The 18,552-nt window shown below is 39.8% G+C and overlaps 1 protein-coding gene across 2 annotated transcripts in view; it reads right to left on the bottom strand.

Moving 5' to 3' along the window:
* The window catches only part of RET (ret proto-oncogene), a 77,929-nt gene that overhangs the window by 20,457 nt on the left and 38,920 nt on the right, over positions 1-18,552 (bottom strand). For both annotated transcript variants that reach the window (XM_039719745.1, XM_039719746.1), the window contains exons 3-12: positions 15,344-15,595; positions 13,458-13,751; positions 12,737-12,978; positions 11,490-11,691; positions 10,825-11,024; positions 6,392-6,650; positions 5,077-5,202; positions 4,169-4,279; positions 1,526-1,645; positions 637-893 (exon numbers count right to left, since the gene is read on the bottom strand). In XM_039719745.1, coding sequence (XP_039575679.1) covers positions 637-893; positions 1,526-1,645; positions 4,169-4,279; positions 5,077-5,202; positions 6,392-6,650; positions 10,825-11,024; positions 11,490-11,691; positions 12,737-12,978; positions 13,458-13,751; positions 15,344-15,595 — 2,063 coding nt within the window. The remainder of the gene's footprint in view (positions 1-636; positions 894-1,525; positions 1,646-4,168; positions 4,280-5,076; positions 5,203-6,391; positions 6,651-10,824; positions 11,025-11,489; positions 11,692-12,736; positions 12,979-13,457; positions 13,752-15,343; positions 15,596-18,552) is intronic.

Raw genomic sequence — 18,552 nt, 5'->3', positions numbered from 1 at the left:
TAAAGCAGCAGTGTTTCTCTACCACGCTGGGTCATGAAAACGCCACATCTCACCAAAATCCTGGGTAGTGTGTAATTCAAAGCAGGAAAAACTAGAGTAAAGGTATTACAGCATGACTGGGCAGAAGTCTTATATCCAACTGATATTGACCATGTGTATATCAGAAATCAGGAAGAGATCTCAGAAGGGATCTTTTTTGTAATGTTTGAAACTTAGCCTTGTAGTAGTACTTCAGCACATCACAGAGAGTACAAACCTGCTGATCATTGGTGCTTTACTGGCCAACGTTAAAAGAAAAACCACAGCACTGCAAGATGCAGTTACATCAGTAAAAATCATTGGCTTAAATGAACCTAAAATGTTACAATGTATTAAAGCATAATTAAAAAGGAAGAACATACTGGCCTTATACAGCAAATTAAAATGTTTACCCAATTACTCATGAAGTATCTTCAGTGGACGTGCTTTCCAACGCAAGTGAAGGTAATGGGTGAATTGAAGGTAATGAGTAATTGAAGGTAAAAGGGTGTATTGAAGGCAATGGGTATTTCCATGAATGGAGTGCATTCCTGTAACTTTGTCTGCATGCATAAACGAGGCCGACACCAAAACAGAGCAAAATGGCACCAGGCTTACTGGTATTTTGAAGGCGTCCACAGCCACCTGGTTCTCCATGGAGTCCAGGGAGGGCCGGCGGACGTTGCTGGAGGAGTAGCTGATGGGGTAGGACTGCGCGGGGCGCCGGAACGTCATCTCGGCGGAGGCGATGGGCGGCTTCGGGGAGTTCTTGTGGTACCGGTGGATGCAGTAGAAGGAAACCAGCACGGAGATGACGAAGCACAGCACCACTGCCCCTGTGATCACCGTCTTGCACAAGTCATCGCACAGTTGCTCTGTGGACCAAGAAGAGCTTCTTAGAACTGCCCTTGTGGCCTCTTACTTCTGCATAATAATTCAGTTTTAAAGATGCAAACTGTCTCATGCTATGTTTATTGTTAGTCCAAGTAAAAATTATTTAAAATATCCATTTTCTGTTTCAAACAACTTAACAAAGCTTTTCTGTTTAAACAAAGGTCAAGGGAAAAAAATAATGCGCTCCTCCTCCTGACACCATGGGTGATGGTTATCTCTGACATTTTGAAGCTGGGATTTTTCAGAAATTATCAAGGAGCTGGAATTACTTGAAAGTAATAAAAATCATTATTCTAATTCTCCCAGCTGCCTCTGCAAATATCAGGCAAGTCTGACTGAAATGCAAATGCTGCAGGAAATCAAAGGATGACCGACTTGTTTGTCAAGTAGTAATGAATAAAAAAGAATCCTTAGCCAAGGCCAGAAATAATCCATTCTGGAAATTTTGAGGCTCCATAGTGGATGTCAAGGTGCTAGTTCCCCACTAGTTTTTATTAGTAGTCTCTGACCAAAGATATGGCTTATTAACATGGCCACAAGTGTAGACACTTCTATATGTACACATGACGTATACAGAGAAAAAGATTACTATCAGAACAGTAGCTACACTTACCTTTGATATCATCTTTCTCACAATAACAGTTCTGTCTTGGGAAGCAGTAACAAATTCCATGTCCTGACTTAATTCCAAGATTTCCAATGCCCTTCCCATGGCCACCAATAATGTTTCCACCTAATCAAATACAGACAACAGGCTAAGACTCTTACATGCAGGTAAAGGGAAAAGGCTTAGTTTTCCATGGGTTTACCCCAGTATGAATCTGAAATTTAACCAGGGAGCACACTGCAGGGATAACAACAAGGACTCCTGAGGGAGATAGAAGACTCTGAATTCTGAAATTTCTGAGATCCAGAATGGGAGGACCTTGCACTGATTAAACATTAGTCCTCATCAGCTTTTCATGAGTTCTGTTCCTGATTCTGATGCCAATTTCCCCACACCTTGGAAAAGTCAGCATACTGTTCCAGGTATCACTGGTTCTACTGTCACATGGAGATAACAACACTCTGCAAAATGCCACAGGACAGTCTAGTCAAAGCACTAAGAGTAAATGCCTAGTGCAAGTGATAAAAGAATGAATTGCACTATCTAAAAATGGATTATCTAATATGACTAAAAGAATTGCACAAACTCACACTCTTGATTTCAAATGGTTCTTCAGAGTAACAGCAACTGCATTTCCAAATAAATAATTTTTTTCTGTATATGTTATAAAAATTACTATCAGCAGTGACATTTTTATCTCTAAACTGCCTTAATCACAAAGAGCATTTTACAGGCAGCTCAGGTGGTTGGGTTAATTTTGGAAGAGACTCTGCTGAGTCACCGCCCTCTGAGCTGACACTTCAAAGCACTGGTGTTCCCGAAAATTCCTCATTATCCTCCCTGCCTCACCCCAGCCAACTTCCTCCACCATGAAGAGATGATGAAATAGTTTCCATTTGTCACAGAAAATCATATGAATTTATCTGTATCTGCCTATGTTTGAAAACGTGGAGGTAGATGGAAGCAGGGAAGGAGCCAGTCCTACCTAACCTGCTCTTGAGCACTTGTTTACTACATGGAAGTCTTTTGCTGAGAATGCAATTAGGTTCCCTCTATTTGATAGGCACAGCCACAGCACCAGCTGCTTCAGCTGAGTGCCCTTGAATGTAATATTCAAAGAGTTACTGTGAGAAAGCAATTTTGGGACTCGAGGACACAGCCATCATAATGACAAATGAATTACAGAAATAAGTATTTTCGCAACCTAAAGAATATCCTTGATCTTAACACATCTTGGCCTATTTATTTTTTGTCATTTCCAAAGAAATGTCCCCTGCCAGTAAAAGCTGATAAAATGGTGCTCCTGGAGCTCTGAGCTCCCAGAACACACTCATTTTTTTTGTCTGCAAGTATACTGCTTTTGGGCATCAGCCCAGGTTCTCAATTGTGTCAAGTCATGTACACAATTATTCAACCTAGGCGTTAAAAGGGCTTGCATAACATCCTGAAAACTTGTCCTACTTGCCTGCTTATTATCCAGAAAGACAATATTTCTTTTGAGCAAAACCTTTAATGTTGCATATGTTGTACATATTTTAGTACTGCAGCCCCTGGCACAAATATTTCCACTTTCAAAATGACAAATTATTGCAATTATTACCAATAAAGAATTCTTTTCAGATAATTAGAGAAGTTACTTGCACTTCCTTCAAGCATTTCTCCCACTTAAGGGATTGTTTTTATACACTCTGATGACATAATTATCTTTCTGATAACACTAATTTACAATTCACAATCCATTCTTGCATGTAAAATACTAAGAAGCCTCTTTAGTAGTTAATTTTATAGAAGAACATTAAGTTCCATGCTTTAAGACAATGCTAGTTTTTCTAAGACTCCATTTTAAAATCTCAACTTGAAGTATATGATGTCAGAGTCAGAAGAAGCATTCAAGAAATATGTGTCTTTATTCCTGAATTAGACTGTCAGATAAAAAAGATCCACTTAAAAATTACCATCTCACAGAAGATGGAAATTGCTCACGAGAATTACACTGTTTTTTCTACCCTGTATATCTTCAGAGTGAATTGTGAACTTGCAGGTATTCACAGGTTTATGAGTGGAGTGTAGAAACACATGCTCAAGTAAAAAGATCCAACACAAATGCATTTCAATTCTTCCTTCATAAATTCTCCTCATATGAATATCTGCCTGGATCTTCAAATAGGTAAGGCATTGGATCATTCTGATAGCCACCTGTCAAAAAAGAGCAGGTACATTTCCCCAGATGACCTTTTCTAAACACATTTATTTTAAATAGAAATTTGTTTCTTCTCACTTATTTACCAGGAGCTCAAATAGGCCTGGTTCCTGTCATACTATACTTGAGCTGGGAAGTGGGGCATTAACGTGCCTAGAACCTACACCTCTTCAGCAAGTACCTCCACTGAAAATCACCATCTGACCAGGCAGCAGAATGGGAACTGCTGAGAACACCTTATCCCTCCATCAGTCAGCCAATGGGTGTCACCTGCCTGGCTCAGAAAAGGTCAAGATTAATCCCCAGAACCTTAACTCGGTTGTATGATTCAAATGCAAGTGTGACAATGCAGAAATGCTGAGCTTGTGAAAGTATCTGCGCTTGGGAAAGTGACATTTGAGAAGTCATCAGAGGTGTAACAGAAAAGCCCAATCTAAAACATTCCCTACTTGTGCAGTCTTGGGGACACACAGCCGGGTCTTTGCCCTCCACCACATCACAGATGCCATCTGGACAAGTCTTGATGCTCGGGGTGCACGTGGAGTAGTTTGTGGTGATCCCTGTTAACAGAAAAACATCAGCACTAATGCCACAAGGAAGGAAAGTTCATTGCATCTTCTCCGGGCACAGTAACACTCCAAACCACAGGTTATGCTGCCTTGCAAAATGAACATCTCTGACATATAAACCTGATAAAATAACAGGCAAGACAACAAATAAAGGCAAATCGAAGAAACCATTTTTTTGGCTATATTTTCTGATTTTGACAGCCCTCTGGTCATGTCACTTGCAGTTACTGTGAATACTACTTGAAAAAGAGCTGGCTGACCACTTTGAGACTGAAGAGCAGCTTTCACATCTGAGGATTTCTCTACACAATTTCACCCACTTAAATCCGAGGGTTACATGTGGTTGCAGAGAATGTATGACACTTATGCCATTTGAAGGGATCAAGCACCGACACAGAATCGTTGTTCTGGAAGAGTCGAGTGCTGTCACCCATCAGATCTGTGCTCCAGGCCACAGAAAGAGACACTGCTCTGTGCTCACTGTCTGCTGGGTGCACCTGCTCAGCACCTGCTCCAGCCACACTGCTGCAAGCTCAGTTCACTTCCTGCTGGTTTATGTATCATGTTCAGCATCACCAGGGACAAGGTGAAGAATGGCCCTTCCAACTTCACCTCATTTTCCTTTCTAGTGCATAATTCATATAGGTATTATGATTGTTTTTTTAGCCCCAGCTTCTGTGTAGTTCACCATACCATGTTTTCCAGCCAGAACAAATAAATTTGTATCTATGGAACTCAAATGCAGTTACAACTAAACAGAAGTGTCACTTCACACAACATAAATGTACCTTTCCCACTCCCCTGTCTCCACTGGCATCTTCCTGTTAGCACTCCCAGGCCACCACACTCTTCACATTCAGCACGGTGCTTACTTATAGCACAAGAGTCAGGGCAGTCCTCTTCTTTTTTTAAAACTGTTGGAAAAAATTCAGTACGAGGGAAATGAGCACACAAGCAGGTCAGCTCAAAACAGGAAAACGTTTTAGGGATAAATAAGAACGAAAGACAGATGAAAAAAGCAGTGAAAGACTGAAAACGGACTGACCCAATTATCAGTAAATTTAGGGAACCATTAAAGGTGCTCCTTCTCTGTGAAATAAAAGATGAACAGCAAGATCATGAAGGAATGGTTGTGTCTGCTTCACAGCACACTGTCACTGCCTAGAACTATAGATATGTGCAAACATACTGATAACAGAAGAATGGAGAGCACAAATACTTACAGCCTCATACAGAATGTTTAATTAGGAGAAAATACTTTGTTCTTGGGCTAACACAGTAGTAACCCCAAGAGCACCAGCTAGAAATGTGTGTTTTCAGACAATAGGAGGTGCTTGTACAAAAAGAAATGTCCACTGCATGTTTTTGTTTCTTTTTGTCCAACCCATTTGCTCATGGCATAGAAGTTCTGAACGGATAAAATGTAACAGAGGTATTGATCAGGTACAATTGTATGATTTTGCATAAAATGGAACATAGTTTGCAGAGAAATGAGAATGTTTCCAGTGAAATTCTCCTCTGTGGATGTTACAGGATATTTTTAACTTCCTTCCCCACAAGGGTGGGTCATCACACTGCCCTTAAGAACTTGAATTCAGTGTGATTGCTACATGAATACTAAAAAAACTATTTAAAAATTGTAGTGAGAAGGGAGGAGAAAAATCAGTGAACAAACATACTTAGGCCATATAGCTCTTTCTTCAAATAGATAGATACACACACATACACCTATAAACTCTTTTTCTTCTTCCACAGGAATATGTGAAATGTAAAATAAAGGTCACACATAGAGACACACACACTAAAGATTCTTCTTAATCAAAGGTCATCATGAACATTGAACACTGAATATTATATACATTATGAATTGTATATAATATCTCACTTTTCTGTGCATTAGTTCTTCAAACAAATAGCTACTACAGGAAGGCACAAAGCAAAATTCAAAATCCAAACTCTGTGATCTACTACCTTGTAGCTCAGACTCGTTTTCATTGTTAATGCCATAATTTTACAGATCAAGCTGCTAATGCATCACCTCATACCAGTAACGCTTGCTAATACATAAATAAATAGATAAATCCTTCTGACTGGGGTACTTACGAGTCCCTTCCAGGACCACAGTGAGGAGGGTTTTGGTGTGTTTCCTGCTCTGCTTGTCTGTAGCTTGAACAGTGTACTGTATTTCCTTGCATTCAGGTCTGCGCAGCACAGAGGAATCGTTCACATAGAGGCTCCCAAATTTGTCCTCTCGGCCTTGCAGGATGTTGACAGGATAGCAGCTCGAGTTGGGGGACAGCAATTTGTAGGTGATGTTTACACCACGGAATTTCATGCAGTTTTCAATGCAGATCTTTCCTACCTAGGCTCAAACACCAACAAAGAAATCACAGACAGGAACAAAACTCTACAGAAAAAAATATTTGGTGCTTCTCAAAAATATCTGAAATAAAATAGAACGTACTATAACTTGCCAAATTCAATGTTTATTTGAGGTTTACAGATTTGTTATTTTCCTACAAATGCAGTATGTAAATCCATCAAATGTGATTTATTCTCAGTAAAAATGAGATGTAAAGCATTAACTGTTGTCTTTAGACTAGCAGTGAAAATGCAAAAAGCCTTGACACAGACTCAGTGGTATTTGGTGCCTACTGCTGATGGGCAGCAGTGTTCAGTGAGAACAAGACCCTGAGATTTAGGAAGTTCTGAGTTCAATCTTTGCTCTGTCCCAGGCTGATCATTGAAAAAAACTTTTGTCATCCTTGAGAAATCAAAGAGCTCAGCATGAAGAAAGCTGAGACACTCTCCAAGTAACAGAAATTGCTATTACATAATATTTATAATATTACAGTCAAAAAGTTTCTGGCCAGAAGAGCTCTATGAAGGCCTTAAAAGGAATAAGAACCTCATTGTTTCCCATTTTTAATTTAAAAACATTTTAATCTAAAAATGAAAATATGTTGGTTTGTCATATTTTAACTTCTTTGTGCCAGACAATCTAGGCAAGAACACTCCTCAGTCTAAAACACATCATCTAAGAAGGACAGGAATGTAAAGCTCCATCTCCTGTCCAGCTCCTGTAGGAACTGGTCCAAAGCTCACTTTGGTTTTTCCATTTACAAGAGTGGGATTTCGATCAGGCCCAGAGGCATTGGCTTCTTTGCAGGGAAAACCACAATGTGAAGGGTGGGGTGTTATTGAAAGGAACTTGGTGATGGATTATTTTCAAATGCTGCAGTTAAGAAATGTTTTCAAGAAATACCACTGCTGGTAAAAGCATATCTGTACATCTTGGTTCCAGCATTCTTACTAAAAGAATGTTATAAAACAAAGACGTTTTTGTGTACTAAGACCTCTTCCCAGGAACCTGGACTATTCAGTCAGAGAAGAAGCCTTTGCAGTTCTAGAAGCATACTTTGTTATAGGATAATCCCACTTCATCTAACTTATTGCCATTCACATCACTGATGGGTCATTTGGCACCATTCCTGTTGGGATTTTAGGTGGTAGGATAACACAGAAAGACTATGAAAGCCATCAAAAGCAAGGACATTTCTTTCTGGCTGTCTCCTCTGCACAACATGCTGGGACTGGCAGGAAGAAGAAGACGAGATTTCCACTGTTCATAAACTCTGTCTAGACACAAGGTCTAGACATGTCCCTTCCAGAAGCACGTCAGCACAGCTTTGGTGCTGCACTGCAACTGGCAGTGCTCTGCTGCTGCTCAGATGGTGCTCCTTTCAGGAGGAGAACACAGCGATGATCCACAGCACTAACCTTTGCACAGACCACATTAAACTGCCCTTTCTGCCTACTCTGTCATAACTGCTCTTTACAGACACCTTTCTGATCACAGCAATTTCCTTCACTTGGGGTTGGAGAAGACCCCATAAATTCAGATGACCCTATAAAATCTGAAGAGCAGATCAGCCATTTATTCCATAGAATAGCACATTGGCAAGTTTTGCTTTCTCCATATAATTAGAGAAGAAGCTATAAAGGCCTCCCTCAAGAAATTTCTATGAGAAAGACTTTCTCTTTTTGCCTGATTCTGCTGAGGAAAGCCCAATCTCCTAACTTTGCTCTGCTCCACAAGTTCTGGAGCCAGCTCAGCTCTCAGGAGCAGCAGAGCACAACTCCAGAGGAAAAAGGTAAAAGCAGCTACTTCCCCCTTCTCATGAGGGTGAAAAAACGAGTAATCAGGGTAAAGGGTAGTCAGGTTTAACATCAGCTTACAGGGGAGGAACCTACAAATTTGCAAGACTCTCAATAGTTAACACAGAAATAAGAACACAAAAATCCATCTTTCAAGTTCCAGTGTTTAATAAAGTCTGGATAATGATACTGTTCCTCTTCACTGAATTCCAGGAACATTTGGACATATAACCTCTCTAAAAATCTCAGCCAATGTTATTCATCATTTGTCTCAGTAAATGTCAATAGAGCTTTAAGTCCTTTGATAAGTTAAATGCCACTGGGCAAGCCTGCACTGTCAGGCCGTGCTTCTGTTATTCAATTCATTTAGCTGCTCAAATAGACAAATGGCATCAGCCCAGCAGTTAATAATTCCTTCACGCTCCTGTGTTTTCCTTAGGGCAAGAGACAGTTCAGCCTTCATATTGATTTGGTCCAGTACTTCCCCTGACTGCTCTGGCACATCAAGGCTAATTATGCAGCCAACTTTAATAATGTGAAGTGCTGGGGACTAAGCTGCTTACACTGACTTGTGCTCCAAGCTGAGCACACTGTAAATTCAAACCCAGTTTCAGAAGTAAGTGGATGACACTTTAACTAACTGAGAACACCACCTCCAGAGCCAGGATGAGTTTTGCACTTCACTGCTCAAGAATCAGAACAAAATCTTTTTGTGAATTTGTGCTTAGGCAGCACAAAGAAAAGATCTCCTCCCAGAGACTTGGAGCTCTTGCCAGGAACAGTTTCCCCTGCTACTACTGCCACCCAGTGAAACTGCACAATTAGGATGAAATGCCACTGTTTTTGAAGATCCTAAAATTCCTTTTCAGATGTTTGACTCTCATGACAATGTTTCACACCAACAGCTTTAAAATTCAACTGGCTTTTTTTGGTTTTGCACCCTAAAACTTTAAAAATCCACATACTCGCAGATTTTAAAACTGAAGTGTTCAAGCAATCCAGGGTATGCATAGATAACCATGTTGTCCAAATTTAATCTGGAACTCGTTCATTCACAAAAACATTGTATGCATACACCTATACATAAAAACATGCACACAGAAAACAACCCAACCAACTTATTAATCTAAATTCATACACACTTAACAGGTAAATGTCCACATTTGTTTCAATTGCAGTCACGCTGTAACACAGATACAAGAGTTCTACCTGCAAGGGTTAGACTATGAGTATCTTACACACCTGTGCTACTATTTCTTTTGGGGGAAACCCAGGTTTCACCCTATCCCCAGGCAACAGGCAAGGATAAAGCTTTCATAGCCTGGTGCTACAAAAGCCTTAAACCTAACATCAGAAATAATTTTATCTGCACAAAAGGAACAGACTATCCTCTGAAGTTTCTAACTGACTGCAAATTGAAAAATTTCAGCCACAAGGCATCACAAAGTGTCATAAAGGAGTAGCTTTTGTAGCGAGGCCTCTACATGAGTACACGTGGTACCTTTCTTATTTAGGATATTCAGTGCAGGCTATGGACAAAATGTCCCTTGTCAAAGTACAGCTTGCTCTGTACTCTGAAGAGTTATCAAGCTGCAATGCACTTCATCAGATTCGATATAATAACATGCAATGTATCTAACTTCCCTTTTCCTTTCTTTTTAAAATTAGCCAGAGGCTTAAAGATTCATAAAGCTTAATTCTTCCTTAAAATTCTTCTAATCAGTTGGTTTTCTCTGCATTTGGGATGACCATATTTTAATCTCAGTCCTCCTCTCTGCTACAATACTTACAAGGCATGCTTTCCAGCAGCTCCCCCCAAAAGGGTTCATCACTGATGTTTTTAATATTCACTTTCATAATATTAATTGCATTGAACTAGTTTCTTATTAATATACATGTTTCATAGGAATTACATTGTAATTTTCACCTGACTAATGTCAACCTGTTAGAAAGTGTCTCTGGAAAGCATTACTAATGGCAATGGTGGTGATTACGCTAAAACAAGGGTTAAATTAGGAAACACATGAATTACTAACTAGCCATTACCTAAAGAAAAGCCATTAATATACTGAGACTCCAATAGCTGGACAAATTCCTTTTTTGTTGCCCTTGCCACTCATGGCTGCAAGTCCTCCTGTCCATAACATGTTATTTCTCTCCTTAGTTCTTCCATGTGTGGCTCATCCTCTGTTATTATGTGGTGGGAGAGGCAGTGCCCAGCCTACCTACTACCTCCTACATCCAGCAACAATCACAATGATAACACATTTTTCAGTGATTCTGCTTAAAACAGTTCAAACCAATGAGCACTGTAACACATCTAGCCCCAGTGATCCAGCTCCATCAGAAAGGGGATGTATAATTAACATGGTTCTTACTTGTGCAAAACGTTCAGCATTTCTGTTCACTGTGAACTGGTAAGTTATGTTTGAAAACTGAATGCTGACAGGGAGGATGGAGACATTGAAATGAAGCATCACTGATCTTTCTGGGCCATGAAATTCTGTGTCATTCACCAAAACATCCAGCTGGAAGGAACGATGCTCTGTGACTGAAATGCTTTTATTCAGTACCAGTTCTGTAAAGGAAAAGATTAGTCTATTAGCAACCCACATTATCTGCAAATGCATCTTTTAATACTGCAAGCCCAACAAAAATAGATGTACCAAATTTAATTATACATATCCAAGTTTCCTAATAGGAAATATAAGGCAAGTTAAATATGAAATATGTTCTTATGCTCTCTGTCATTCAAGATATTTGGGAGGCCTTCTTCCCTTCTATCTACCAAGCCAAGAATCCTACAATCAAAACCTCTTGCTTATCAGTTTATACATCATCATCATCATCCCCATACACTCCCTACTGCAGAGATGCACAAGCTCCATTTTTTCAGTACATATTTAAAACTCAGTGTTTCTTTTACATGAAGTATCTCAGCTTTCTTTGCCTCAATACTTACAAAATGTTCAGAAAAATTCAAGAGCTTATTGATCAACTACTAAAAAGCAACTTCTCCTTTATTTGAAGAAAGAGTCCTTACTATACTCATGCCGAGTTCCCCTCACTTGGCTGCCATTTGGGCTGAAGTGGATTTCATCGAAGATGTGCTCTACACGAAATGTTTCACTTATCCAGGGATCGTCAGTAATGATGGTTCCTGTGTATTTCTTTCTGCTGCTTTCAAGGGGATAAATAGGTGTGGTGTCTGCATCGTACACAGTCAGCGTGGAAAGAACAGTGCCCTAGTAGGAAACAATAAATGGCACTGCTGAAGGACATGAGGCTTTCTTCTTCTGGTAACTGTTTTGGAGATTGAAATACTGGTCAAACAAGACTGTACAACTTGGAATGAAACCCAGGCAAATGTATTCATAAGTGTCTCGTCAACACTTGTTCTAGTCAGGAGATGGCAGCAAACTCCTAAAATCAGTGTTTTCCCTTCCAAACACAAACACGATCAAAATGTACTTTGAAGGGAAAACTGACTACCAAGAGATCATGTTGTTACAAAACAGAAGTTCTCTCAAGAAACATACATCATTTATGCCCCCCCACAAAAAGTCTTCTCTATACCATTGAGTTAAAAAGGGGCCATTGTTCCTCTGAAGAGCCAAAGAGCCCACATCTGTACTTCTCTACTGAAGCAAAGGCTATGTGTGTGCAGGGGCACCAAAGACACACAGGGATTCACACTTCTTGACAGATCAGCTTGGAACAGCAAAGGAAAAATGGGACACCATTAAACCAAGATCTTGGAGCTCACCATTAACAGCCTGGAAACTTCACAGGTACAGTGGTTTGTCTGTAGAAACCAACCACTACTTCTACAGCATCATAATAAATGTTCAGAACATAGTCCTGATACATTACACAGATTTGCAAGGATGGAACAGGCACACAAATACACTTGCTCTAACAACACAATTTTAATCCCCTGGGGGAAGCAACCCCATAACAAACAGAGCACAGCTCAGTATGGAGAGACCCAGACTGATCACAGACCCGACGAACGTCCATCCTGACCTTGGAAACTCCTCAAATTTCTTCACGCTCTTTAATCACTAACCCAAACTCCTCTTTCTTTGGGATCTGAGTAAGACATAACTTGGGGCAAAGGAATCCTACAAACAGCACTTTACAATCACAGATCTGCAGAGCATGGTATGGCGATGGGCTTGTTGCCAAGATCCATTATCCAGGCAGAACATGATGCTTCCCAGAGTCCTGCCTCCCACTGCTGTGCTCATACTTCAGGGACTAGGTAAAGGAGAACACCACCACCATTACCTCTTTCCTGTTGAACTCCACGACAGCATCTGCAGTATCAGTGCCATTGGGAAGGAAGGGAGGAGAGTCATCTTCATCTAACACACTGACCAGGAAAGGCACCTCAACCTGCATTTCCCTGAGCCCCTCTCTGACGGTGCACTTGGCAATGAGCTCGTATCTCTCCCGCTCCTCCCGGTCCAGGCGCTGCGTCACCCGCACGCCGGTGGTGTTCTCGTTGTACCGAAAGGGAACTCCTTCAGCTGCAAAACAGCCACAACACACACAGCCACGGTCACTTCCCAGTACAGGGCTCTGACGGCCTTAATACTTATCTGCAGTTCAGTAAATCCATTTGGACAGCATGACTGCACAATAAAAGACAGATTCAGAAGTGAAACAGAAGGAACTTGTGTGGTTATATTAGAGTAGGGAGAAAGCATGGAATATATGGGAAGATTCTACAGTTTAGAAGTAGCACAATTTAAAGCTCAGGATATTCTCAGTCTACTTTTAGCAGATATAAAATTCTAAAACTGATCTTTTCTTTAGGGAAGAGGATAGTCCTCCTTCCCATTTCCTCTGTATATCTCAAAGGCAAAATCTTCAGGCTCAGTTCAGGTTTGTAAAGTTACTTCCTTTATAGAATCAAATCTAGATGATCTACTACAAAAGAGATCTTTTAACAGTGCAGCTGTTTGAATCTATTGCTAGTACGTGAGCAGCTCAGATCTAGTTTTACCTGCAAGCAATTTGTAGGAAATGCTGAGATTCTGGCACAGATGATGAACTGAGGGTAACCGGAGCTGATGAAATGTACCAGGTGGTTTATTCTCCTTGATTTGAAAGGAGAGATCCATTTCTGTGAAGCAAAGCTGCCTTGCTGTCAGGGAACTGCAAGCTGGTGCAGTGGCATTGATCAAAGAGAGGAGAACCGTGGCACGTGTAGCGGAATCACATTCCTTCTCTTGGAAAGGGTGGGATGAAAGGAAGACATAAAGCATCACCTTGGATAATGGCACCCAATTTCCTACAGCTTCAGGAGGAAAAAATCACCATAAGAAATATTTTACAGAAGACAAGCCAACATTTTTTTTTCCTTATATTCTACCCTAGTCCATTATTCTATAAATGATTGTTTAATCCTATTATGTGGCAAAGCAACTCTTCAATATGCCAGATGCTGGTGGGAAGACGTTATACCTTAATAATCCAAATAAACCTAAAACTATAGGGTTTGGCACCAATTTTGCATTATAGAATCTCAAAACCAGTATCAGCATTCTGTCTGTAAGACACTGACATAAAAACACATCACTTTCAGTAATCAGCTCTTTGATAGGACTGCTTTTTGAAGAGACTAGAGCAGAGTGGGGTGGAAAATGAGATGGCAACAGAGACTCAGGACAAATCCATATCAGGACGAACATTTCAGTCACAGCATTCCAACAGTATGGACCAAATTGTCTAAGTTCAGAGAACAGATTGCTTCACCATTTTCAAATATGAAGAGGTGGACAAAAGATAAAATCAAAGCTAAAATCAACCTGTGGCATCTACTAATATGTCCTCAAGCCTTGTTTTGATTCCCTTGGCTTGACTACAGACAGCACAGTAATATCTCTGTCATAGATCTAACTCACTTGAAAAGAAGTTCTAGGCCACTTTGATCTGTATGAACAAAACAAGGCTCTCGGGTGTTAAGTAGCTATTCCTCCTTTGTTCAGCACAAATATTTGATATACATGAATGCCAAGTACCAAAAATGGATGAAATATCAAACACTCAGCACTTCAAAAATAAAGCATTAAGTGTCTGAAGCTGAAAATTCGAACATCAAGGCACCCAAGTCTGAGGGTAGTGTTGATATATGGATCTTACAAACTGAAGACAGTTACTACAGACTCTCTTCAACAGTAAAATTTCTGCAACTGATCACAGTGGTATGCCATTAACTCCTCATCGATTTCCTCCTTTACCATCTAATGATAACTAATTTCCTCATAGATCACAATCACCAAAACCAATTTACTGCTAGAGCATAAAAGAAGAGAAAAAAACCCTGAGATAATGAATTTTTGTAGTTCAAGAGTAAGCTTCTCTAACAAAACCAAATCTCAAGAGAGGGAAGGAGGTACAATTAACCATTTCTTCTAAGAGCTCTTTGGTTGTATATGCAAATGTAATTTGTGAACCAAGTCACCAGAATTCAAGGACCATTTACGTAAGAATCTGAACCACTCTCACAGCATTTGTTTTGGAATCCCTAACACAGTGGAGCTGGTCTAACTTTCATCAGCAGATGAACAAACTGCAAATTACAGTGTAAAGCTTTGACCTGTACAGCTGTGACCTATACAGCTGTGAAACACAGAAAAAATATTTCCAGTAATTCAACTGTCCCACCTACTGGAGTTCCCAGTGTGAGCAACGGGATCTGTCCCAGGTCAGCATCTGCTTTGGCATACTGCTGTGGATTTCACTGGGTCTGGTTGCTCGTTTTAAAAGGCCAGATGTGTTTTTTTCAAATTTGATGCTCATCTTCCAATGGAGAGATCTCATTGTCTGAATGTATTTTTCTTTAAAAACAGACACCTCAAGAAGAAAAGCTGGCTTTCTCATACTTACACAGCATGTTAAAGTCCTCTCCATCCAGGCTTTTGCTGAGGTAGAGAAGTCCTGTTTCTTCTCTGATTTGGAACAAATTATTTTCTTGTGGTCTTGCTCGAGGAACTATGAGATTCTGGCACAGATGAAAGTGGGCCACTTCCTCACGTGAATCCCTCAAGGCATGGATGCGCAGGAGCGGTGTTCCCGCTGGCTCGTCAATGTAGACGTTCTCCAAGTACTCCTTCCTGGGAAAGTAGAGACCCAAGGCCACTGCAAAGGAAGGCACACGAGAGAAGAGGGAGGTCCAGTTAAATGATTTTTGCACTGGTGTTTTCTTAAAAGACATGTTTCCAAAGAAACAAAGGTTTCACTCTCTAAGAAGTAACGAACCATTAAAAAAATATGTCAAAAAAGGCAGATCCTCATCTGCTGTAAATAAATACTGTTTTACTTCACTGAAGCCAAGGACACAGCCACCAAAAATATGGCCTATTGTTTATGTTCAATTACAATATTAACTGCTTTTTGAAAGCAAAACTGCTCTGCTGTAGACACGGCCCAGTTTAAGATGAACACTTAAGGAAGCTCTGCTTGACAAATTTTAAGTTCCTATCTGGTGCTCTCAATTGTAATTCCATCACCTCACAGATGATATTCAAAGAAGGGAAAAAAACCCTTAGATGAAATTACACACTTCAGAAGCCTTTAAACATGTTCTCTGTTGAGAGATAACAAAAAATTTATCAATGGCTTGCACACTTTTCCTCAGGTTACACAAAACCCCTCTTATAGAGCCTTTTTGGCTCCTCCCTTTCTAAACAGGCATGATACTTTCGGTACAGAAAATGGTAGTCCTTCAAAAAAATACTAAAAGCATTTTAAGTATTTTAAATATGACAGATGGGAAAGCTGAGAAGTGAGGGAGAATGGAAACGTACATTTCTTTTTTAGTACAATGACTGTGACTGACCCAATCATTTCCCACCCTGGCACTGAAGGCATTTACATTTAGTAGGACTCAGCTGCCCCTCGGTGCTGGTTTCTTCAGCTGATCTCACCCCACCAAGTCACTGTTCAATGGCCCCTCTACCTGTTTGTAGCGATTCCCTTCCAATTTCACTTCTTGCAAATGTAGTTACAGGGGAACGCTTGATTTGCAAGGAGGGCACAAAGTGATGCTCGCACAGACTGAAATACTGGAACTGTCACTCCTGGGCTTTACGTGCACTGACAGTCTGTGCTTGTTCTCATCCAACTTGAATACTGCAGAATTATGCATCACTTAATCCAACTGATAAGGAGTCAGGCATATAAAAAGCTCACACATCTGCTGAACAAATGTAAACAATAACAACTTCCATATGTTACTAATACAAAACTCTCTCAGCTTAAACCAAGCCAGATACAACTGGAAATGATGGTAAGCAGAAGTAAAATCAGAGATATAAAAACATCTTCAAAATACCATCAGGCTGTAGCACATACTTATTCTGCATTAGTATTGGATCCATACACTCTTCTACTGAATGGAGTACACCACAAACAAACTGTAAACAAGAGACCTCTAATTTAATTTAGAAATACCACTGAAACCATTGTACCTTGCAATGATGCAGACATCATCTGTATCCCTGGATGCAATTACATCCATCAGGTTTTCAGAGGCTCATTATTTTTTTCTACATATATTTTGCAATATATGAATAAAATGTTAAAGTAATATGGTAGGTGAATTTGATCCAAAGGAATTAATTCAAAGAGAACCAAACCAGAATCTTTTTGACATTCTCCGTCCAGAAAAGAATTATTATTTTTCATTCGGGTGCTATCACCCTCTCTTTGTAAGTAAGATTCCTGAATATTTATATTAAATTACAGATATTCTTTTCAGTCACTCTGTCTTTTTTGAAGTACAGGAAAACCTGGGGAATACGTGCTGCTATAACTCCTAACAAATGGGTTCAGTAACAAGAGAAATAACGTGACACCCAAATACAAAGCCCAATCCCAGAGCAAGTAAATAGACTCCCCTGAGGTATTTTGTGTAAAAACTTGATTTTAAAACAATGAAAATTTCTTCACGAAAAATTCAACACTGAAAATTCACTACTGCAGACTAAAAAAATTACTTTCAACTCACAAATGCACACAAATGAGGCTTACACAACAGCAGCTGTTATTTCCTTATTTCCAAGACTAGGGTGAACAGTCCTGTGTGCTCACATCATGCAGTACAAGAACCAGCACCACTGCAGAGATATGAAATCACCTCCAGCAGAAGGAGCATACACAAAGTATATATAAACAATATCAATGTGTATCATGGGAAGTGGAAAGGGAGAAACATGGAGAATTTTGGGCTGCAATTATTTGCTTCCTTACCTTAAACAAGTGTGCTAATCTTTACATGCTTCGCTCTAAAAATGTGGGCTCACACTGCACGCAGGTACAGTCGTGTTCAACCAAGCACATAAGTAATTATGACAGACATGGCCACTTAAATGCCTGAAACCTGGCACACAACTACATCTCAGCAGAGTCAGCATCCCCACTGCTCTGCTTTTGAAAGAAAAGGCTAATATTGATGCTGCAGACTCTGAAGTTCTTTGGCATCAATTCACAGGAGAAGTCTTCTCCATTGTCAGAAAGAAAGGGAAAAAATCCTGTAATATAAAAAATCTGCTTTCTCTGTAAACAACAGAAATGCAAAACAATGCTTTGTATTTTGAAGAGAGGAGGATTCCTTAACAAAATAATTTAGCATTTACACACTAATTAGCTGGAAATGTATTTCACAAGTTTCAAAGCCACTTCAAGAAATTAGAAAAAGCTGCTGAAAGAGATTTAAATAGACACATCCTCTTTTTCTACTCAATTCAAACCTAAAACGGATTAAACTAAATTCTGTCCACTGAAAGTGTTAGTTTTTAGTACAAAGCAGACTTCCATACTGAGGACAATACCCAAGGATAGTTTTAAGTGACACCAGTGTGTACATCAAATTTTCATATTTTACGTAGAAAACAAGTATTTGAAGTGAAGAGTCTTTACAACACTGCAAAATAAATAATTATATATACAAATATATATATTTATATAAAAATTTGATGTAGCAAGATTCACACAGTGCTGTGAAATGACTTGGATTTTGTAAAGTGGTTTGAGTCACTCTGACTCAGCACTGAAAGAGATGAGAGATGTGCAGCAGACTGCCCAGGTCACAACCA

The sequence above is a fragment of the Passer montanus genome, unplaced genomic scaffold (assembly GCF_014805655.1).
Source record: "Passer montanus isolate IOZ18808 unplaced genomic scaffold, ASM1480565v1 scaffold42, whole genome shotgun sequence".
Taxonomy (NCBI): domain Eukaryota; kingdom Metazoa; phylum Chordata; class Aves; order Passeriformes; family Passeridae; genus Passer; species Passer montanus.
This window is presented reverse-complemented; position numbering and strand designations above follow the sequence as displayed.